Here is a 24,852-nt window from a genome sequence, read left to right as displayed (position 1 = left end):
CAAATTGCCTAGTATTTAAAATTGGGTCATTTATTAAGTGTAAACGTAAATGGAATCCTTATATATGAAATAAACAATATTTCAGTACAGTAAAATTTTTTTTATTAAAACTTCAGTTTGATGGCCTATTTTTCAAAATATCACTGAATCGATTTCCAACATGACGTGTATTAATAATTCACAATAGAAAAACGCCATACGATTAACATTCATATGTATGAATAGTTAATTTAATTTAAAATACCTGTTAAATCCTGCTTAACAAGTACTAATATACTATATCTAAAGCCTGCACCAGAGTTAAATTATTGCATAATATATTTAACTATCAACAGTGTACCAACGCGTTACTTGCTAACAGATCGTCCAAACATCTAATCGGATCTTATATCTAATAGGTATCAATTTAACTTACTAATTTTTTATATTGTATTTTATATACACATCCATTTCACGCACCGTCGTCACTATATAATGAAAACACAACTAAAAGAAAATCAGACGACGTGATATACCAGTAAAATTATAATAAAAATTGCCGTAACCGGAGATTGAACTCTTAAGTCATAATACTTTATTAATATTGGCGTTCACGGGCACTTTTGAATCGTTATTTTACAGATTCATATTATATGAAAACCTACCACCGGTTTGGAATTTTGATTCTACCGAGAACCGGTAAAGAACTCTGTAGTTACTGGTACAGAAACTCTCAACGGTAATAATAACTATCGACATTCATATTTATAACTAGCTGTACCCGCGACTTTGTGCGTTTAAATTAAACAAAAAAAGATATTGTTGTAGCCTAAGTTACTCCTTATTACATTAGCTATCTGCTAGTGAAAGTCCCGTCAAAATCGGTCCAGCCGATCCAGAGATTATCCGGAACAAATAGACAGACAAAAATTTAAAAAGACAGACACTCCAATTTTATTGTATATTCTAATACATTATTCCTAACCCACCATTTGGAAATCGATTACATCTTTACGATAATGCTCACAAAATTGGATCCAAAATTGTTGTCATAGCTTTATAGCTTACTCGCTCGTCTATAAACAACAACTTTGGCATTATTACTAGAACATTCATTTGTAGTAAACAAAGTTACATTGCCCAATAGAGATAATCTGATTAACACCGGTAAACGAATCCAAAAACCGACAGACCAATAAAATCCTCTAAAGAAGGACAACAAGAAGGACAACTGGCAGACGACATTAACGAAGAAGTAATAGTCGAACGAAAGCTTTAAATTGTAAAAGGATTAAAACATTATAAAATATTATAAATAAAAACTATAGAAAAGATCACACCAAAGGTGATAACGATTGGAATAACGATAGAGAAACAATAAGAATTATTACGACTTGGGAACCTTCAAGAAAAGAGCGTACTCTTTTCTGAAAGGCCGGCAACGCACCTGCAAGTCCCCCGGTGTTGCAGATGTCCATGGGCGGTGGTAGTCACTTTCCATCAGGTGAGCATCCTGCTCGTTTGCCACCTCTACTATAAAAAAAAAAAGAAAATTGGAAGAGTATATTAGGTGTTGGTAAAAATTCTAATCGAAATCGAAGACATTCAATACTAAATTTAGGAAGATATATAAGGACTCTTTAATTGTTTATACATGTCTAGAAAGATTCTCAAAGCTGAGAACGCATCGAAAAAAATAATAGCCAACTGTTAGCCACTAAGTACACGCTCACTAGTAAAGTATTGTAACGTTTAGCGAGCGTCAAGCGTAGCTGACACACACCAAGATGATACAATTGGCTCGTTTGTTTTAGATCTATTGTGATGCGACAATGTCTAGATGTATAAATAATCTACGTGAAGACTATGTAAGCTATGATCAAATAATATGTATCTCGTTAGAATATCACATATCAACAAATCGGTAAGTTTATACTCCGGACACCTGCTTTTACAATCACTATCAAATGATTCATTGATGTATCATTATATATTTATTTGCGCTTTTGCAATTTATTTCAAAAATAAAAATATGAAAACCATTATAACTGGCAACTATTTAAAATTGTTCGATCTTCGAATTTCGAATTGTTCGATAATATTTGAATTTAAAAAATTCGATGATTTCAAAAAAAAAGTTTAATTGCATCGCTTGATATCGCTGTATCGTAATACGAGAATGGGCGTAATAGATATGATCTCATCTGTCATATGCGTCAGAGTACATCTCCTCGTTTATTATATAGTTCATAAATTAAGATTTAATTAGAATTTATTTACATAATCGGAAACTGGTACTAGTTTTTCTCGATTTTCGGTTGAGGTAAATTCGTAGAATATTCGTTTCTGCGAATCGATCGAGTCTCATCGTGATTGGCATTTAAAAATAGCTGATTTATCATAAACTATGATCGATACCGACTTAACGAATTTAGGTGTACAATCAATTATGAAACTTATAAATATTTAGTAAAGACTGCTTGTATATAATGTGTTTGTAATTAATTAAATATTACAATAGTTGTCATATGTTAATGACGATAATAAATCTCACAATATAACAGATTAAAAATATATTTAGCTGAAACTTAAATAAAATATTACAGCGTGACAATGTATTGTAATCTTACTATATATATATTTACACAGGGTGTATAAATAAGGAATTGTAACAAAAAAGCCAAGAGCCAGAATCCACAACCTTGGCTCAGGCGGTACACTCACCGCATTTGGTAGAACAGAGGCACGGCGGGGTGGCGGGGTCCAACCTTGAAGGAGACGACGAACTCGCGCCGGAATGCAAACAAGACCTGCCAGCCACTTGCCGAAATTATACCGTATACGTAAAACACGAAGATTAATTGTTACTAAAATAAAAGTACGTGTTCTAGAATCTATGTTTTCTTATACTATTTTAAATTAATCTTAATAATATTATAGATGCGAAAGTTTGGATGGACGTTTGTTACACAATTACGCCAGAACGGCTGAACGGATTTGAATGAAATTTGGCACGGAGATCGATTATAGTCTGAAATTGCTATTTATCTCAAACTTGCAAAGACCGACACAAACGGGCGCGGCCGCAGCCGCATGAACGAGTATATATTGTATATATCGTGTATTCAAACCGAAGGCTATGTTTATATCCGTATAGCACATCACGCACTCTTTCGATTATATAATAATTTATAATTTAGATTAGAATACATCTTACGATTTGCGAATATTAATCGTGAGAAAATCTACCTACCATTGATATAATACAATATAAGTATACTTTCTGAATAAACATTTTTTGTTTTAAGTAAACAAATCGTTATTATGGATTTATTGTAAAATTTTATTGGTGTTGTTTGTTTGTACACAAAATCTATACTCAACATTTTCGATAGGGCTAACAAACACACCTCAGTTACTGAGCATCATCTCCGAGTGTTTAAACTGTAATTTGCACATTGCACATCAAGTTTCGATCTGTGACTTCATTCAATCGACAAAATCAAAGTGTCATTGTTTATAACAAACCAAGAAAAATAAACATGGTTTTAGACGTTTTCTGGACTAGAAATACAAGTCAATCTTAATACGCACAATACATATAAACAGCATCGAAGTTCGCTAGTTCTTTATAACTAGCTTCAGAGAGCTTCTAGGACATTCTGAGTTTCTGCATTGTAAAATTGTATAGATAGACAGAAAGACAGGTTCAACTACTACTACGAAATCTAAAATAACTAGCATCTAGGTGTTAATAGTCCAGTATCGTATCTGAGCGTAAATTTGGAAAAGTCGCCGGATACTTTGATTCACTAAATATTTGTTCCATTATCTGCCTTGATAATGGAATTTGTATACTAGACGCATGTCTCGAATATGTTCTAATATGATCAATTAGATGTCTATGTGACCATAGAATTGAATTTGTTATTACCTTTAACACAGTTTGTGAAAATAAATTATTTTAAATATTTATCATCATATAGGTTATTACTCGTCAAACGAATATTGATAGTGAATTAAAAAAAAACTTTGGTTAAATTTTAAAAGCATTCATATTTTTAATCAATAAAAAAAACAGTAAGAGATTTATTAAAAAATAAAAAACAGCAAAATTTGAAAATGGAATATATCCATAAATCTACAATGAAAATTTAAGCATTCCCAAACAGAACGTCGTTATATTGTTTAATCTCATAGTTTTGCCTATACTGCGGCGACAGCGACCTGTCCGAAGGCTATCCGGCATCTCAAGGCACGTTACATAACGAGTAGACAAAGTCGGACACTATGCGAGTGAAATTTGACTATGACACAATTTGCAGACGTTTCTCGATTTAGAGTGACGAACTTTAAATTAATCTTGTAATTTATACACGACTAATTTGTTACTTTAATACTTTAAAATAAATTAGATACGACATCATTATGATGCCATTATAGCCGTGATAGCCCAGTGGTTAAAAAACGTGAATCTGATTTTTTTGTTTCGGGTTCAAACTTAGGTTATAAACTTTGATGCCACTGAATTTTGATGTGTTTAATCTGTGTTCATACTCCATATTGTGGTAGTGAAGGAAAACATCGTGAGGAAACTTGATGACTCATCAGTATTGATTGTGAATGTATTTATTTCTTACAACTATAATACCCTGAGAATCCTGTTATAGTCTATTGACATAATAACACAATACCTAAATACAATAATTCAATTTTTCTATATTCGGGCATTTTGTTGAGCAGTTTAGTAACCCACGCAAACTATTTAATGTTGTATTTTTAAAAATATTTTCATACTCAAGGATAAATATTTGCACAGTTTCATCGAGGGAAACTGAAAAAAAGACGGTGCGTATAACAATAGTAAAAAAATTGAATCTGAGATAAATCATGTACATAAAAAATATTACATCAGATAAGAGATCAGAGATCATACGGAGATTATAAAAACAAATATTTCGTAATATTGTCATCAGGGCTTGACACACAACATTTTTTTATATTAATTTTAAAAAATACGACTGCGTCTAATATATCTGTGAATGAATTAATTCATTCGATGATTTAAGATGGTACAGGTACATCTTAACCGATGATTGCGGGTTCAAACCCAGGCAAGCACCACTGAATTTTCATGTGCTTAATTTGTGTTTATAATTCACCTCAATACTGCTGATCTGTTCAATTATTTTCATATTATTTACTTTATTGTTTTATAAAAGCGAAAGTAACTCTGTTTCTAAAGCACTGAATTAATTTTAAGGAAATTTGCTATGAAGGTTTGAACCCTAAGAAAGGACATAGACTTATTTATTATTAACCAATTGAAGGGCGTCAAGTTGGGTTTGAAGTGTATACATTTACAAAGTCCCAATTAATATTATAAATGCGCTTAATCTCTTAAAATATACTATGAAAACTAATAGGCTATAAAGTATATTAATATGTTCCATAGTTTTATAGACATAGCTTCATGTGTCGACAGAGAAAATTGTCGGTGAAGTACCTTTTGAAGGGAGCGCCAACAAAACAACAACAAACATCGGTCACAGCATATCTATCTTTCGTAGATAACTGTAACCAATTTCTATGTTAAAAATTAACAACAAAATTATATAATATTAACCATCAAAAAGCATATATCCTTATCTAAATAAAAAATATATTAATTTTAAATGTTTTATGTAGATAAATATTGCTTTACACAATTCCAATTTCGAACCGGTAGTTTTAGAACTATTACGACATATTTAAAAAAAAACCGCTTGAAAAAATGGTGCGTGCTGTTTGACGTATTAACACATTACGTTAGCGAATAGATCTGTTGGCGAATGATTATTGTATCGAATTGATTGAAAAATATCTCGTGACAAAATCCTTTTTTTACCCGCACGAAGTCAGGACGAGCGTCTAGTTAAAATATAAAATCGAAATATACTTCATTTAAATACTTATTGGTTCAGTAGATCCCTACATAAGAGAATACTTCTTGTTATAATAGCTTTAGTACTATTGGTTGGTTTCCTAGTTTTTAGGAATATTGGTGTTCGATTTCACGCAAAATTTAGTATTCAACACAATTGACATTAAACTCTCACGATAGCTTTTAACTTGGAGTTTGTCACAGGGTATATAGGACATTCATACTTTGTATATATTATGTGATAAAATATATGATATCTACGTAATTGCCTAATTATTTACATCAAAAGTGATTACAGTTAATAGTATACCTAATAAAAGTGTTAATTTATAATTTTAATCAATTTTATTGTTTATATTTTGTAACGTTACTTAATATATTATGATTTTAGTTTTATTTACATTTTCATTCATATCTTCTTTATAGTATAAAACAAACTCGCTTTCCGCCGTCCGTTGGCTTAGATCTTAAAAAACTACTCACCAGATTTTCATGCGATTTTCATCAATAAACAGAGTGATTCAAGAGAGATGTTTATATGGGCGTAAAAATATAATACATGCGAATTATAGTAGAGAAACGCCGAAATTATTAACTTTCCTAGCCGAAAAACACCATTTTTTTCTTTTTATGTTTATTATCCAATCTAAACGTTGTATGTAGACCTTTATTGTACCGTATGACAGGACGGGTAGCTAGTGTTTATATAAATGCGATGCCATACATGTTTATTTATTTTTTACAATTATTCAAAGAATAAGTAATTCAAAAGCAATCTACGACAAAAAAGTATATTATATAGATTTAATAAAACATACACATAACTTAATTTACTTTAATTTATATGAATTTATCTCGTTAATCGCGACCAGTCCGAAAAGAAATAAAAAGTAATCGGTGAATAAATGTAAATGTTACAGCCGAAAAGATATTGCCTTAATGGCGGGACATTTGTTTTTCGGATAAAAAAAATAAATAAATGCAAGAGCGCAGGTACGGGATAAAAGTGAAAATCGTAAAAATGAGACTTAATGACCTCTACAGAAGCAAATGCGGCAAGGGGGAGAAAATGTGCTCCTTACAAAGTATAAGAATATAATTTGTTAAGCAAAACAAACTGTTTTTTTTTACTACCTACGAAGATTGCACCTTTAATATTGGCGTATTATTTAGATGTTGCGTAACATGGCAACATTTTGATTTATTTTTTTTTCACGAACAATAACATCGGATGTTTATTATATAAATTGTATCAGTAGCCCAAAGGTCACTCGATATTATTTTTTAAGTCAAGTAATATGACGACACACAGATGAATTATACACATGTACATAAAGATGATTTCTTAAAGAGATTCAAAATATTTTCCCAAATGATGTAAGATAAAAACATCACTAGCTTGTCTTTAACCGATTTATTTCGGTCCAGTGTAGTATTTCTCTCCTTCATTCATCTTTTTTTCGAAATTCGAACTGTTTGATGTGTATGTCAAACAGTTCAACAAGTTTTCAGCCTTTATCTTAGAATCATACACATTCATTCCTTCCACTCTTGTAATATGTAATCTGTTCTTAATGTACCTCACATTGCAAGTAGCTCCCAGGCTCAATACTAGTTGTCGCCTGCGGCTCTTGTCGTTTTAATGGGTTGGTCGTCGTAGTTAGGCATAAAAGTATATAAATGTTTGAGACAAAATATACAATATTTGTTTAATACATGTAAATACTACTGTCTTGTTGTATCATAATTCAATAGATTGAAACCTCTTTTTTATCAATAGCCTTAATATGATTGATTGATGTACTACAATAAAAACAAAATAAGATATTAATTAATAAGTAAAAGTTAATATAGAATAGATTGTGATTTAACTCAACACATTATTTATACAGCTTGATGCAGGCCAGATACGAGTATAGATATATACCATTTGCATTCCAGTCATTTCGCCAAACGAATAACTTTGTATGCCTGTACTAAAATGTTTAAACAGTCAAAACAACTGGAATAAGCAAACAAAGAAAATTAGCAGAGTATTTGTAGTATTAAGTATCACTTTTGCATCTTAAACTGGCAACATCCATCATTGCCAGTTATAAAAAAAATGATCTTTTTATAACAAAAATAAATATTTGTTACATTTATAGTGATAGAAACCATGATAACAACCTAAGTTTCCAGTACAATGCACACTTAAACGCCACTTGAGGTATTACAAAACTTATGCAATATTTAATTCATAGAATGTTTCTTAAATATTATCGGATACGACTGATGCTTATAATTGGATACATAAGATAAAATACTTTTAATAAGATAAAATAAATCACAACAAAAACAGTATGTACTAATTAAAATATCATTGTGCAATACAATCTGATTGCACAATGTAGGTACTGCAAAACATTGCACAATTGTAGTCAATATCTAAAATCACAATTATTATAAAATACTTTTGTAAATAGCTTCATTTTATATCACCAGGGCATAAATAAAAATTTAGTTTAAATTTGAATATAGTAGGCCTATAACATAATGTCTATATAGCATTAACATTCCAATGAAAGCCTAGTAGAGATATATTTATATTCATAAACAAGCAGGAAGTAGTTCATCTTTGATAAAATTTATAAACAAATAAAGTAAAAATATTTTTTTTTAGAGTCTTGTATAGTGTGTTTCTATTGGTTAGAAAAAATTGTGCAAGCTCATGTGATTGGTACCGAGATATCAGTTACTCCTCGAGTAATTTGAATTGATATGAAATAAGAAGTGATATACAGAATATGCAGAAGAGACATAAAATCTTATTTACTATGTTATATATTTCTTTAAGTGCCAGTTTCTCTCTGGGTGGTGAAGGTGACATGGTATTAGATTTACCACAGGAAGACCTTCCTCGGGAAATAAAAACAAAATGTATTATTTTTTTAAAAAAAAAAGAATACTAGCAATGCCCCAAATTAATTAAGAAATTACTAATATTCCTATTTACCCCACATTTTAAGCTTATCACTTCTGTTAGGCGGGTCAAGATTGATCCTGCGACTTTTAACATCGCTAGGTGGTCTCATAAGCCATTGCGCTATGGACGAAATTCTCAGGTAAAGAGTTGAGAATGATTGAGACAAGTTTCGCCTTATTTCTTGAACTTTTTTTTAATCACAGTATATTTAATGGCAATAAAAATCAATTACAGTATTATCAAAAAAATTATAATCTTACAAACTAAACCCTTCTACTAACATTGTACTAACATTATATAAGGCACAATAATAGTCAAAATATTTTAAGCAATTAAGTTTTAATTCCGCTTCATATTCAATGCAAATGCTTAAAAACACAGAAAACGATTGTACTTACAAATATACATGTTCGACAATAGTAATCTTTACTTACAATATGAAAAAAATTCATTCAAGCCCAAGTAAATATATGTTTATGTATTTATACTATCAAAATCTTATAAGAATCAGATATCAAACCCTAATAATTAAATTGTGTCATATAATCATCAGTCCGTATTGTACTAATAGATAAAATAAAAAACAGAAATATTTGTTATATTATAAAAACAATGTATGTATTATTTTATTTGTACAAATACATTTTATATTTAAGGTAACTCAGTAGAATTTTTCATTATAGAAGGTATCAAAGTTTGTACAGGCTATTTAATTTACTTATTTATATAAATTAAATAGCCTATAAATGTCCCACTGTTGAGCTAAGGCCTCTAGTTTTAGCAGAAGGTTTATATAAAGAACACTGAATGTATAAAAAAAAATATTATTATTCATTTTGTTGGTAAGCATAAGTTTTAGCTTCCTTAGGTTGTAGAATTGTTTAAATTCGCTTTAAAACATTTATAGAAAAAACGACCAACAGGTGATTTAAGAGGTTATGTGTTTGTTGTACTACATTTAAAGTAGAATAACAGATATATTTTCATATGGCGCCAATTTATGCATATAAATAATCAGAAAGTAATCTTTTATCGACCACTTACGTACAATAAACACCTACCAACTTAAATTTTCAAGTAAACAAATGTTTTGAGGTTAGGAAACACTTACTTGCATTGAATCGGCACTTATGATTTCTGTTCCAAATCTTTGAGCTATCTCCACACCTAACTTAGTTTTTCCCGTCCCTGTAGCTCCTAATATTACAACCATAGGGAGTTTTGATGAAATCACAGACCTAAGGGCCATCACAACAACACTTGCACACACTTCAATCACTAACTAACTTCACGTTTATTTTGACAGCTCCGCTCATATGGCGATACGTTCCATTTTTAGAAAAGGTCGTTCGTCATACAGCCAAGTGCTTATCATAGTATTTCACGTGAACTTCCATGTGTCACGTGGAAGTGTTTGTTTTGATAGTTAATATAACGCGTCAAGTGAATGTTGTTTAGATAATATACAAAACAATATACTTTCTCTATTTCTAGATATAGTGATATCGGTACTTAAATGAAATCCTGAATATAATTGAATCTTATCTTGATGTTAATAAACATTTGTAGTAAAATATACCTTGGCTGTCATTAATTTAATTCAGTTCATCATTTTCTATAGGAAATAATTTAAGAATCGCTTACTCAAATAATTAGCCTATTTTTTAAAATTTATATTGAAAATATAATTTGAATACTAATTAAATCTCTTAGTTTCTATATTAATTAGAATTTTTTATTTTAATTGTGTGATTTAAATATGAAAAGTACTGGCAAACGTATTAAGTATTCATTTCATTTTATTAATGTAGTAATTAATAAAAGTAATTATGTAGGTCAAACTTATAATTAAAAGGGAAGTATTTAAATAAAAATCATAATATATTTTTTTTCAGTCGAACTAAGCAGAGTTTAAGAAACAGTACCCCAACAGTACCACCCAGGTACAAAAAAATCACAGAATCTGAACGTCAATTTAACCATCCCCCCGGATATACCAAAAAAGTATAAAAATCACAATCTAATAGCCAACTGTTTCTGAGCTCTGCACATTCCGACTTATCATTTATTTCCATATTTAATGATTATCTTAAGGTTTTGATACACATAATTAAGGAACAAAAACCAAAAAACTTTTCTCCTCATAATAATAGTATCCAAAAAAAACTCAGACGTGGTAAGTACAAATGTGTTTTTGTAATTTAAAACGCCGCTTCAAAGATTGCAAAGTGCAACATTAATGTTAGGCGGAATCTATTTTGCATCCTGCATTCTCTGTAGCGGCGTACAAGCAACCGTCACCTGCGAATCGCGGGATCTGAACGTCATCGTTTCCCGACATTTTAAACAAAAGAAAACCAATCGGTTTATAAAATCTCTACATCTCTCGACTGGTCTCAATCCGCAGGTGACGGTTAGATGTTCCACCTTACATAAGGATACTATACAAAGAAAAAGTAATAAAAATTAAACTATAACATGACTTAATCATCCCAACCTTATTTATAAAATATACAAAACCAAAGTTGCTATGTATTTTTTTTTTTCTATTCATATTTTCCATTTGGCAGTGGTGGAAATGTGCCTTGTCACAAATAATGTGCATTGCTTTCGCTTTAATTATCTCGATCTGTCCTACCAAATATAAAGCTGTCATTTCTTACTAATATTATACCATTAACTTACTGACTTTTCCTTATGTAAACGTTATTTTCCATTAAACACCGTATGAAACCAATGTTACTTTAAAATAACTAAATCATTATTATCTTTATTATTTATGTCAAGATTAACAAAAAAAAAAAATTAAATGCAGGTACAACATTCGAGAATTCGTAACTCTCCAGTTATGAAAAAATTAAACAATTACTAGAAAAAAAAAAACTTGTTTATAAAAAAAAAGATGACATACATCTATGATCTAGTTCCTATTATGTACATTATACGCCTAGTGGAAGATAAACTGCGAATCTTTAACACGATAAATATAAACCTCCTCGTGTACCACTACTTTACTTATAAGAACAACACTATATCCCTACAATAATATTTCTCACAAAAAAATATTTCTTGCAACTAATTCGAGTATAAACCTAATATTATCTATATATGTATATGTACACAGCAAGGCACATTCCGCACACAATTAAAGCCTTCAAACGTACAATTCTGCTGACCATGTGCATGATAAAACATCAACCTTTGAAAAGCCTGACCAGAACAAAAAACGGCGTCCATTATATATTTATAATCTATGCCAAATCCAGTCCGGCTTAAAATTAATATTTCCAGCCAGGCTTTCGCTTTCAACTTTATCATAACTATCGCGAGTACATCACTAACTTACTGCAATAAAATATAATATACGTAATAATAAAGAAAATGCAAATTTTCTATTAGTAGGTACTATGAGGAACTATTTCGTGGTTATTTTTATGTTAAAGCCCAATACGGGCGAACTGTAATCGTAGGTCATGATGTTATTATCAAAATACACAGTCTATTTTTAATGAACGGACATTTGTCACTGAGATTATTATTTTCACTGAATCAAAGTTAGTAACTTAACTAAGTTTAAAAAAAAATCCATTCTATTATTGCGTCCATATTACTATCCATATGGATAAAATAAAATCTGTATACACTAAAGCAAAGTAATAATTATGATACATATACAATAGTCAATAATGAAAGTGCAAATTTATTCACCTTTTAACGCGCATACTAATTATTTTCGATTGTCCATTTGTTTGCTGTTTTTGTCTGTGGCATCACTATGAAAAAAAGGCGCGAAAACAATTAGTCGCACGCCATTTTATGATATATTCATTCATACAATAATATAAACAATTGTGTTATGAAATGCATTTTATAAAGGTGCAATATTAACGTATAAGAATTAGCTCGAAAATGGTCCAAGTTGTCGAAAATTTCACAAAGATGTTTTATTTTACAGTGATCTGAGTTAATTGCGCGACGTATATTAAAAAAAAAAAAACATTAAAAGTGTTAAAATTTACAAAATAACAAAAACACTACAAAAAACCGTAAGCGAACTAATCTAAGTGTACACTTATAATAATATCAAGTTAAAACAATATTGATATCACTACCCTGCTCTCGCGGATTTTAACGTCGAGACGCGGGATAAAAAGAAAATCCTACGAACCGGGCCGAAAACATATATAGTGGCCAGCGCCTCTAGAACTTTCCGTAAAGCCAACAACAACCTTCTGCCAGCCTAACTAATAAATTCAAGACTATCGTCACTCTACCAATCTAATTTACAGTATTCACGAAGTGCGATTCAAAACGCACCGCTATTAGTGCACGGCCTATCGTTACTTACTCAAGAGAGGGTTCAGTAAAAAACACTAATCACTGTCGAAACATAAAACATTGAAGACATTTTGATCAACATGATTGTCTGTCTGCAGTATGTCAACGATAAATTACTTTTAGTGAATTAAAAAACATTTCAGAGGTAAAACCAGTCTACTAGTTCACAAAGCAGTCTGTAACTATTTAAGAAGTTTACTGAAGACGTTGGATTTATAGAAAGCAGCTTTATGGCTCACTTTGGCACTGCAAAAAGTCGTTTGAGCAAAACAAACCCGCGGTTATCGTGGCACGACTACATTAACGCGCATCCTCACAGAAGCAGAGTAAGCCGTAAAAGCTGATAATATACAACTACAATACGACTTCGTTGCGAAGAGATCGATTGCAATCAAACGGCCGCGACGAAGACATCAGGACATTCGTCGCAGTACCTATTGTACAAGTCCTAACGTACGCACGCGTACGTTTCCATGACTTAATAGAAAGTTACCAGTCCATAAGAGTCGCGAGGAGAAGACCGGGCCTCTCAAACGAAACGGTCACCAGTGTTTCACACACGACGCTCAGTACGGGCGATAACGTGACGCTAACATCGTCCGCAGTTTTTTCAATTTGGCTACCAATTTGTTCTGCTGCTTTTTAAGGTACTCCCTCTCTAGCTCCTCGTCTCGTAGTTTGCGGCAGAGGGAAGCGGCCTCTCGCAGAATCACTACTTTCGGCGCTCGCTCCTTGTCTCTAGTGGCAGGGATTTGCTTCTTTAGTTCATCGAAGAGGTTTTTGAGACCGATACGTCTTAAGCGTTCCATATCGTTATGGATCGAACGGCGCTCGATTTCAGGGGATTCTGCTTCCGAATCCGTGTCGGTGTTAGAGCGACCTCTTCTGCCGGGACCTCTCCGCCGACGGGGCACTGAGGCCGATGGCATAGTCGTTGGTGGTATTAGACGTTTTCTAGCGGGTGGTCTCGTCATAACGTTCTCAACGGTACACTGTATATGATGCCGTTCCTGGACGGAAGGCACTCGTGGCAAAGAGTCCACACGCAATTGCGATGTTGAGGCCAGTGGTTGTTGTGAAGTCCCAAGTGACACCACATCGATTTCCTCCTCTGCAACAATAGAGAATGTGTTTAGAAAAAAATGTATATTTACAAAGAATTTGTCCTTCTAACTCGTTATTCTTAAAACTATTTTAAATTATCACCTAATGAATTGTCGTTAGCTTTATCATCAAAATATCTAGAAATATACCTTATTTTTATAGTTTTATAAATAAAACCCGCATTAACCGTTACATATCTCGCATACTTTCATTCATAGTGCGTTCATTACGTTCGCATCACCATAAAAGGCGGGCGATTGTCATAGCGGCGCCTATATAGATATACGAGTGCAGGACTAGATGTAGCCGAGGCGGGATGCGATTGCAGTAGTCAGGTGGCTGGGGGGCTGTAGGTGTGGGGAAGGGGGGAGGGCGTCGACCCCGTCGTACTACCGCAGCGTCTGTCGACATCGATCCAGACGCCTGACGTCACGCCTATTCGCGCCAAAACTAAAGCGCGTGCGCGGTTTCTGCCGCAGCGTCCACACTCAATGGACGTTCGGATATCAACCGGTGGACACGCTTTCCGGCATCAATATAGCCGTATTGTATTAGTTTCCTCTTAATCTTTTTATTGACACGGAATAAGCATCATTTCGTTAAAAAATTGATACTTCATATTTATATAAACATATTATATTGCTTTTTTTTTTTAAACTAAGTTTATTTTGAAGGCTTCGGAATACATAAAATAATAAAATTAAATGTATGTGGCAGACGTACGGAGTTGGTGGCGTCAATGGTAACTGCCTCAACACGGGCGCCTCCCTAATATTATATACCTGCTTTTTCTAGAGCAAAAGCCACAGGGCTAAAACTCCCAAATGTACAGGATAATTATTGTTTAGAATATAGATTAAATATATTATTGTTAAGTTGTAATTCTATGCCAACGGAAACTCGACCTGAATTCCATAGTTTTGCAATGATCGCATTGCTGCGAAAATGCTGCCGAGGGCGGCATAAAGGCGACATTGTATTTCTATGAATGAGTGAGGTAAGTAGTAAGTGGGTAAAGGCATCGTGTTCGACTACGGATGTAGTAGAGCAGTTATTCGGCCGTGTCGTATTTACTCCACGCTGTAAGTTTCGCGGAAATCATCGTATGCAACCGCACTATCCGGTTACACTAACAAATAATTATGTCAGCGACTCATTGTGATTAAAGTCGCCCGACTCGGCTCCGCTAGCTAGGAGTCGTTAAACACTGGCCGAGAATTTCTGATTACATCCTAACTACTGAAAATAGAAACAAGTTACGTGGGCAGCTGTTCGATTACAAAACGGCGCACGATTCAGGGACGCACGTTAATTTGCAAATACGCAGTTGGAAAAAACGCATAATCGACCAAAGTGACGATAAATTTACACACCAACGCGATCTTTTTATTTGATTTCCGCATAGTTACGCGTATGCTTATCGCGGTGGCGCGTCGATCTAATTCTGTCCCGCGTTGGCGCCTGTCGTCAAACACGGCTCACATGACGTCTAAATGTAGGCGTGGAGGATCCATTGTGTTGGGAGTCGATTTTCTCTTTCTCTGGCGTCGACGCGATTAACGGACGCTCGAGAGTATTTGTTTCAGCTCTGCGTGTAAGCGATACGCCCCGTATTGTGCGCCAGGCTCCGGTCTAGTGCATATCTATTATATCGACATCACTCGAGATACGGCTCTCTGATCTACCGCCGCTCCATTTCTAAACCTTACTACAGATAATCCGCTTTTTATTGTCTGCCGACTTCGGAACGTGGTAAAACTGCCAGTATCCGAGACGAGCGTCTTATTACAATCTTTGTATAGTCTGTTTAGACTACACGGGAACATCAAGTTCTAAATTTAAGTTTAGTTACGGTTCGGCCATAAAATCTCGTTGAGGAGCATCGTTTCCCGATAGCATCTTATAATGCTAAAAGATAAGTAAAAATAAACATGATATTGAATCAGTTGAATTACTCCTTTCATACTCGGCTCCCCAACTCGAGATGTGATTAGTCACAAGTTCTATGTACCGTCTGTCTTACCGTGAGAAATACAATGAGTCATAGATTCGCAGTTAACCGCATACCGTTCGCAACGAGACACCGTAGACATAATTAGTCGCAATAGTTCTAAACTCAATTGAACAATTAATGAGATGTTATCAACAGTTCCCTGAACAAAAGATGTGCTCGGCGTCAATACAACTTCCTTAATTACGTAACACTTAACGAAACCAAATGTTTGCAAACAATGTTATTCCAATTACATTCGCGACGAAAAGTTTGTTCAAGTTTCATTTCGCGTCGTAGAGCATAGAGCTTAAAATAGACACAAGAAAGTACAAATTTTAATTTAAATAATGTCTATGCTATGGAGTCATTTCATGTTTTTTTTTTAAAACAAAATATGCTTCAATTACGATCCGCATTATCTATGAGTCATTTGAAAAGAGGACCGATATGATCGTCACTAAAAAAATTTATGCTATACCGTAAATTATATCCGTGTAGGACGTCTTGAGAGAAAGTTCGCGATCTTTAGAAGATTGTTTAATTAAGCGAGCAAGGCGATTGGCATTAGTCGCCATTTCGCCAGAATTTAATGGGCAAAATCTCCCCTAACAACTTGGAAAATACCATTATAAGTTTAAAATTATAACAAGTTGCACCAAAGATTTAGCAGGGGCTTCAATGTGGTGAAATCTTTCCGTTTTGATTTGGATTGTTTCAATATGTTCATAGTTAGGTAAGTGTTAGGAAGGGTTGTGTTAGTCTCGACAGTGGCCGTGCTATCCAGAATGGAACGCAATACAATGATGTCGTCAGGTGTTACCTGTTAAGACGGAAGCCACACGCTCCGCTGGCCACGATCCGAGGCCAAGTTCACTGGCATTTGAGAGCGATAATTAAAAATTATCGTGACGCGCTCGCGGCTCACGCCATCTTATACAGGCTGTTTGATAAAGCCGCCGTATTTTGAAAAAAATAAAATAAAAAAACTTATTTGAGAGCTGCATCGAGACGGCCTAATGGACTAACGCTGCAACGGTTACGAGGAAATGACGGAGCATTTTTTAGAACTACAACAAACTTTCAAGCAGGTTATATTATAGGGCTTTGATTATCATTTGACAAAATGACGACCATTAAATGGGCAATAGCATATTTTGTAACGATTGCGTAAGAATTTCTTACGACTGATAAGAACGTTATGATAAAAGGCGAAACATCTGTCCTTGAGTTTTTATAACTTTGCCTTCACCTGATAAGTCGCGTTACTTATAATTTAATAACCACCTGTACGTGTATCTGATAGGATGTAGCCGATGCTAATTAGAATAGGAGAGGCCGTGCCAGTTCCTAAGCCGTTGTTTAATAATTATTACAGGAAACGTGCCCAATTATCTTTTTTCATTCAAGCGGAAACGTCTTATTTTTAATTAAAAGATAAGATAAAATTATAGCTTCCTCGGTGTTAAGAGACCTAAGCGCTCGCTCACACCCGCGCTAGTTTAGCATAGCGGACAGTCCACCCATATACGTATACGAAGGAACTTTTAAACCGGCGGCCTACATGCGGCCGTATAGGTATTTCTGGCATATTACGCAACTAAGAAAAGTCGGTCATCTCTGTTGTGGTAACTACTTGAGACTGGGTGCCTGCTATAATAGGCGGTGGTAATTTATGGCGAATCGATTGGTTTAATGCGGCCTTGACGAGGTTCGTGCGGAAGTTCATGGACGCGCGCGTGTGCGTAAAAACTTCTGTTTCGATGGGCCGATCCACAATTTATAATGTTAGTAATGAATTCAAGGGACTTTGTAAACAATGAATATGATAATAAAAATTATTCTTTTGTGCCAAAATTTAAATTTCGATACCGAATTTTACAAAGGACAAATTAATTAAAACAAATCTTTTGAAATAAATGTAAAACAATAGTTTATGCACATAAATTGGCCAAAAGCGTTAATGACGAAAATCGCATGCATAATGGACTAAATTTTTTTGTTACCAAGTTAAATTAATTATAATACAAAGCCTAGCATTGACCTATCAAAATAAAATGTCACATAGCGCAGTAGTCGAGACATACGACATCTCATCTTGTCGACCGCAGTTATATTTCCGGATTATTATTTTTTCATGTATAAAACTGGTTAATCTTGCGTCATTAATAACCATTTTTGTCTATCAAAGACCACACCCATTATCGATGTCAAATTATTATCATTAATAATTCAGTGAATAATTCAAAATATTCAATGAAAAAATATTATGCGAAGTTCTTAAATTGGTTTTATTACCTATTTTTTCCCCTAACAAACGGTGAATTTAGTAGAAAAATGTTCTATGACGTCTTGGTACTGCATTTTTGTGCTATAATTTATTCAAACGTGTTCGCGTAGATGTTTTACGTAGTTACACCGTACTATTTGACGTACTAAAAATGTATTCAAGGAAAATTACCTTAACATAAATATACATTCAAAATAGCAATAAGCGTCTTAAGTTTCTTAAACAAACGCTAAAGGTGTTAAAGGTTGTTACGTCGTATCAATCAATGAGTCGCGAAGGACACGACTAATTTATGTTGCGATGGAAAATTAACGAATACGATAAAATTTTATATTTTATTATTTCTAAAAATTCAAAACGGCGAGATCAAGGTGAATACTTTTATTATCTTGTTACCGTGTCGAGTATCATGCTTCAGTTGTATTTTTAAGACGTTTTTCTTGATAAGACAATACAAATTTATGTTAGTGTGACACGCTGTAATATTGTTATCGTCATTGATAGTTGATTCACGAAGGCCACGCAGAGGCCAATAAGGCATCGTCACTATTGACACAACCGTCCGTTGATTCTACACTGTATAAATCGATTCCGAACGCTTTAACATATATATTTCGATTATTCACTCGATATATCGATTTTATTGATAATGTGAACGCCGGTCATACTCGACGAACGAGTAACAGGAATTTCTATCTACAATCGCATATTGACCTAGTATTTCAAACATCTCGAACGCGAATCGACTTATTTACAGGCTGATAGGTTTCAAATATCTCAGTCGTACGATAAATACAAGGTCATTTCCACTATATTACTTCGTATATATATTTAACATATAAATTTAATTTAACAGGCGAGGCGTGGTGAATACACTTATCAGAGCTTGGCGACGATAAAGTAGCAAATTAAAGTTTTTTTTTCGTGATAAAACAGTAAAATAAAACGACACCGAGGAATTTGTCACAGAGCCTATACATACGTCCGTATCTAGATCGGCCTTACATAATGAGAATGTGGCTGCAAGCCGGTGTAAGTATTGCGAGATTATGCGATTCGTATGTGTTGCAGATCTGAATAGGACACACATGGGCCCTGCGAATGTGACAGGCAGTTAGTAACAGAGTTAAGGCTAGGTTAGGCACTAAGTAATACAATATGTAGGTCGCAGCTTGAAATACCTAATGTAACCGTTCAAATTGCTTTAACTACGCGCCCGAGGCCATTTATTACGGTTAGCTAGTTGATAAAATGTAAAATCCTATATTGAATAAGATCGATAAATACTCAGGGACCCAATAAGCATATCAGATTAAAAAATTAACTCCATTCAACCGTTACTAGCAATTAGCCTTTTAATTTAGAACCATGTTAGAACAAGCCCTTATCTAAATAAAACACTCGGTAGTTTGTTTTTACGTAGTCGTACGAGATTGAATTGCAACAGAAGTGAAAAAATGTTATGTCAGATTGAATATGATCAGCTGGGAAATAGTCGTTACAAAAAATGGGCGGTTTAATTCAATATTGCAATTGGAATGCTTGCGGCCCGCCACTGATTGATACTGTTTGGGGCAGAACCGGATCTCACGGCCTGAATAACCTTAAAGAAACTGACAATATCCATAAGTCGCCCCACTTAAATCACCTACTTAACGGGAACGAGAATTTAAATGTCATAAATCATGTTTGCGAACGCGCAATCTATCAAGATAATATGCGGGTCAAAAGCACCTAGCGCTTATCAGTCCAGAGTCTATTAGGTTACCCGCGTTAATAATAACAGCACAACCGCCGCGTTGCAAAACTTTTACAGGAACTTTACGATTTCAAATAAAACGAAACGTTATTCTCAAAGAATCGTCGACGCTACTACGTTCAACGTTTGTTAATAAAGATGATTTATTGTCAAGCGCCCGGCGATTAACAGTAGGTAAATAAAGCGCTGTAAAATCAGACCGATAAAATGTACACGTATTTACAGAACATAGGTAGGTACTACGGCGGAAAAATGTGATAACTTCGACGATACTTCGACGGTTACGCGCGGTAATACACCGCGTGCGTCGTAAAATTTCCCGCGCTCGCCAGACAGTGCTGTGCCGTTCCGGTTTTAATCGATATTCGTAAAGAATTGTAATTATGAGCTTTAATGGATGTTTCCGAGATATAGCCGTCTATCAAATTGTCATCCGTCCGGACTAGACATGGCAGTACCGCGTCTCAAACCGGTCCGGCGAGCCGCGAGCTCAACTTCAATGAGATTCCATTTCATTCCGTTGCATTCTTATACGAATAACGGATCGGACGAGCTGAGACTCGCCGAGAATGCAAACCTCGATTTATTTATAACATGCAATTAGGTATTCGATTGCCTAGTTTAGATTATATTGAATACGTATAAAAAGAGCATTTATGAAGTTATGAGCGATGTGCGAACATAAATCCATCGCGACCTTACGCTGAGCTATCAGCTATGGAGCTAGTGCAGAAACGATTTAGACACAATGTAGTTGTAATGTTGCATGTACTCGTAATGTCTGCGACATATTTGCCTAAGGTCGTAAGTACTTAAAATAAAACGCAAATTAAAAGGCGCGTTACGGTATCACGCTTTCCATTGTTTCATGACTTTCAAATTTTTTTAATGAAATTAAGAGAATATTTTCTAACAAGACATTCTCCTATACGCGTTCGGATTTAACTATTTCAATGCACCCATTCAAGCGTGACCGAACTGTTCCTGAGATAAATCTATACTTTCCAAAGGCAGGTTTTAGTAACGTAAATGATTCAATCGAACACTAGAACATTATATCTTTTAAAATTCGAATCGAAATTCAAACGATAGATATTAACTTTTGGTAACACGTTCATCATTTTTATTGGTCGTCCAGACTGCGAGGATGTTAACCTTAACCCCAGGACCGGGATGCGTCAATGTCGGGACGTCCCGGTCGACGTTCCTGCGACCTCTGTAGTCCCGGGAAAAGGACGGGAGCTGAAGTCGGCATTAAAACCAATTAAACAAGTCAATCTCAGGATAAGACGGTCGGGATATTAAGGAAGGTTGAGACGTTCAAGGTCGAAGGCGAAGGTTCCGGAAGCGGGTGCGTCTAGACGGTGGGACGGGGGGTAGGGAAGGGGCCGCGGTCGATACGCAGTTTCCCGCGCTCTTGTCGCGACGCCTGCGTCCTGAGAGTCACGACCCGCTCCCATCTTGCCGTATTCTTCAATCCCCGATTACTAGTTAGTACAACTTTCGTAGGGTTTACTAGTAAATAACAGCCTTGCGCTTTGAAATATTACAAGTTATTCTTTGCGAATATCTTACCGTATTTTTTTTATTAGTATTTCCAATCATGATTATACATTATTATTAATTAAAAGCCGAGTTGAAAAACTGACGAGTTATATTTTAGACTTTGTAACGCGGTAACAGTGAGGTGTCAATAGATAGTACGATTTTCGATAAGTCAACGCGTCCCTGAAATGTCCGCTACATTTAAATTTTAAATCCGACCAACATCGTTCTGACATATTAAAGCGACCGACATAAATTTTATAACATGAATTCGGTGTCACGATCGTATTTTATCGATTATATTAGATTACATCAGCGTAAATTAACAATTATTATAAAATACTAAGATTTCTCTAAACATTAAGAAAAGCAAACAGTAGAAAAAAAAAGTAAATACCTGATTCGCACGAGTCAGAAGGTGTTTGAACTCCAAGGCAGTCGAAGTGCTGACGAGCGAGGGTGTACGAGTGGTCCGCCGCGACGGCCGCAGAGTCCCGCAAAAGCCGGAGAGCGGTGCCGGCTACGTCTACAGCGTGTCGGAACTGCGGATGCTCATCACCATCCAGTGAAGGCGGCGTCTCCGGTCGGGGTGGCGAAGTATCCCGTCGCAGCAGACTCTGACCAGGCGTCGCCGTTATCAAATCAGACGGCACGAACGTGTTGCTTGGATGCACGGAGTCTATACATGAGCCAGCCCACATGCAATCATGGTGCACTATGTTGTCTTTATGCTCCTCTGGAGTCTCAGTAATCCTCCAATCCACGTCGCTGTCTTGTAAGATGTTGGTTAAATTCGCCGGTGGAACCAAGTCGAATCTTTCAGTTTCGTATTGCACTTGAGTCCAGAACTCCGACGTTTGAGTCAACTCCATTGACTCTTCGTCCAGCGTCTCCCATACGTCGAACTGAAGTATGTGGGCGTCGATTGGCGTCGACATTTTGTATAACTAAAGCCTAACTAGTTTTAAAGCTAAGACGAACTCGTCGATATCACAGTGGCCTCTTATCACAAGGACGATGCGCGCGATGGGTTCCACGCACACCGTCTGCAACAAAAGAGAAATACACTTAATACAACACTATTACTAGACTTCACCATGTCATACAATCATTTCAAAAAAAAAAGTATTGACCACTTGTTGTGACTGTCCTATTGTTCTAAGTCCTCGATGCGTAATTCGTAGTAAATTTGTAAAAATTCAGATTAAAAAAAGAAAATAAACACGAGGGGTGTTGACCCCTGTTATTTACAAACAGGATACACGCTAGCACTACTAGACAGTTAACTATGAACTGGTCTGTTTGAAGCCCGAATGTAGACTGAAGTCTGGATTGGGGCAACAACTGTTTTAAAGGGTACATCGGCCTTGAAGCATATCCCAATTCATACAACAATTAGCTATTGTCCCATGAGCCCTCCTAAGTATTTTTTTTTAATTTTCTACCTGAGGATGAGGGCGTGCGGATATTCCGCGAATTCGACAATGCTAGGTAGAAATTATAAAAAAAAATGGCTTTTGTTTACAAGTGCATAATGGCGCGAAACTGATGTTTACAAATAAAACGAACGCAAGTTGTAGTTTTCCCGCTATTTTGTATTTTCCTTAGTAAATACATAGTACATAATAATTATGTCCATAGTATTACGAATGCCATATACCTATGCATACAGAATACATATGTATTTTGTTCAATAACAAACGTATTGTCGTACACGTATAGTTTATTTGAACATTGAACATATTTGAAAAAATATACAACATAAGTAAATTTGCGTTGAGTAAATTTAACAGCTAAATAGAAACGAGTTTTGAAAAACATTTTTATAACTATATTTTATACGTTTTATAAAATTTGACATTTTATGTATAAAAATTATATCGTTATTAACTATTTTTTTATTAAAAATGGGGTGACATCCCATTTCTACGTTTTAAAAATACTAAACCTTTTTCATGGTACATTCGACTTGAACAATTCATTCCGCGACAAAAAATATAACTATAGTATTGTTTTAAATTAACATATGAAAGATTGTGAAATAATAAATGTTTAATAAAAGCGATGTATTTTCTAATATCAATTATTAAATTTTTTAATATTATCATAACCGTAATTTTTGAAGTTTGGTTAACACTCCTTTGAAGTTTAATATTTATTAATATTTCAAAATATTAAATTTATACCTACATGTAATTTTTTTTTATATGAAATTTAACTTAGGCAATCGAATTTCTATATTGAAGTCTTAATTTTAGATACTAATATTTTATTTATTTATCAAACATAATCATCGGCAAACTGAAAAAGTACCCACCAAAAGTATTTAGTAAAAATGACAAACAGTCAGTGATTGTAAAATAATATTTGTTATTGCAAAAATATTTACTGCATTGCTTCGATACTGATGTTAGGAATTTGGATGCCGGCGTTTCGCAGAAACGTCCACTGAGCGCGGTTCGAAGCCGGCAACGCCCCGCCACTCTTCTACAATGAATAATCTAAGTATCTACCCGTACTTAATTGAACAATCACCGACGAAAACATTCGCATTTAATCAAAATATTTAGCACTAATACACTCATAATATTATAATTTAGTATCACTCACCAGAAAGTTTGTGCAAAACGCGATCCGACCTCAGCCGGCGAATTACACAATTTTACACAAGATTCTTCAGAATCTTCGACAAAGTTTTTTCCGCACGCACTGCGTAACACTCACTGAGAATATGCGGTTGGTTATACAGTGTAAATTAAATACGGTACTTCTTCCGAGACCTCCGATTGAGTTAGTCAAACACTGAAACATTATTCGGGTGCGGGCCGGTTCTAAGGAGAGCCGCGCGTGCTTTTCGTGTGGCGCCGTGAACACGACTAGTTGGCGTCTGGCGAGGCGCGAGGTAGCAAGCGAGTAGCGGTCGCCGGTCGGCGGCGCTCGGGCGCTGACGCGGCGTGTG

At 34.7% G+C, this 24,852-nt stretch overlaps 2 protein-coding genes across 3 annotated transcripts in view; both read right to left on the bottom strand.

Moving 5' to 3' along the window:
- LOC113395765 (tRNA dimethylallyltransferase) overlaps nucleotides 1-10,193 on the bottom strand; it is a 249,494-nt gene extending 239,301 nt beyond the window's left edge. Inside the window, exon 1 of the mRNA XM_026633441.2 lies at nucleotides 9,979-10,193. Within this exon, the coding sequence (XP_026489226.2) occupies nucleotides 9,979-10,116 (138 nt within the window). The 5' untranslated portion in view covers nucleotides 10,117-10,193. The remainder of the gene's footprint in view (nucleotides 1-9,978) is intronic.
- A 556-nt stretch (nucleotides 10,194-10,749) lies between these two features.
- Nucleotides 10,750-24,798, bottom strand: Myc. 2 transcript variants are annotated; one of them, XM_026633442.2, is made up of 3 exons: nucleotides 24,504-24,798; nucleotides 22,291-22,939; nucleotides 10,750-14,316 (listed from the first exon to the last, which is right to left on the bottom strand). In XM_026633442.2, the coding sequence occupies exons 2-3, from the start codon at nucleotides 22,829-22,831 to the stop codon at nucleotides 13,772-13,774; spliced, it is 1,086 nt and encodes a 361-aa protein (XP_026489227.1). In that variant the 5' UTR covers nucleotides 22,832-22,939; nucleotides 24,504-24,798; the 3' UTR covers nucleotides 10,750-13,771. The 2 variants fall into 2 exon arrangements, with proteins under 2 accessions (XP_026489227.1, XP_026489228.1); XM_026633443.2 differs by lacking the exon at nucleotides 24,504-24,798 and adding an exon at nucleotides 23,027-23,215.
- Between the last annotated feature and the right edge of the window lie 54 nt (nucleotides 24,799-24,852).

This window comes from Vanessa tameamea, chromosome 16, assembly GCF_037043105.1.
Source record: "Vanessa tameamea isolate UH-Manoa-2023 chromosome 16, ilVanTame1 primary haplotype, whole genome shotgun sequence".
NCBI lineage: Eukaryota > Metazoa > Arthropoda > Insecta > Lepidoptera > Nymphalidae > Vanessa > Vanessa tameamea.
The sequence above is the reverse complement of the archived record's forward strand: the minus strand, read 5'-3'. Positions and strand labels throughout refer to the sequence as shown.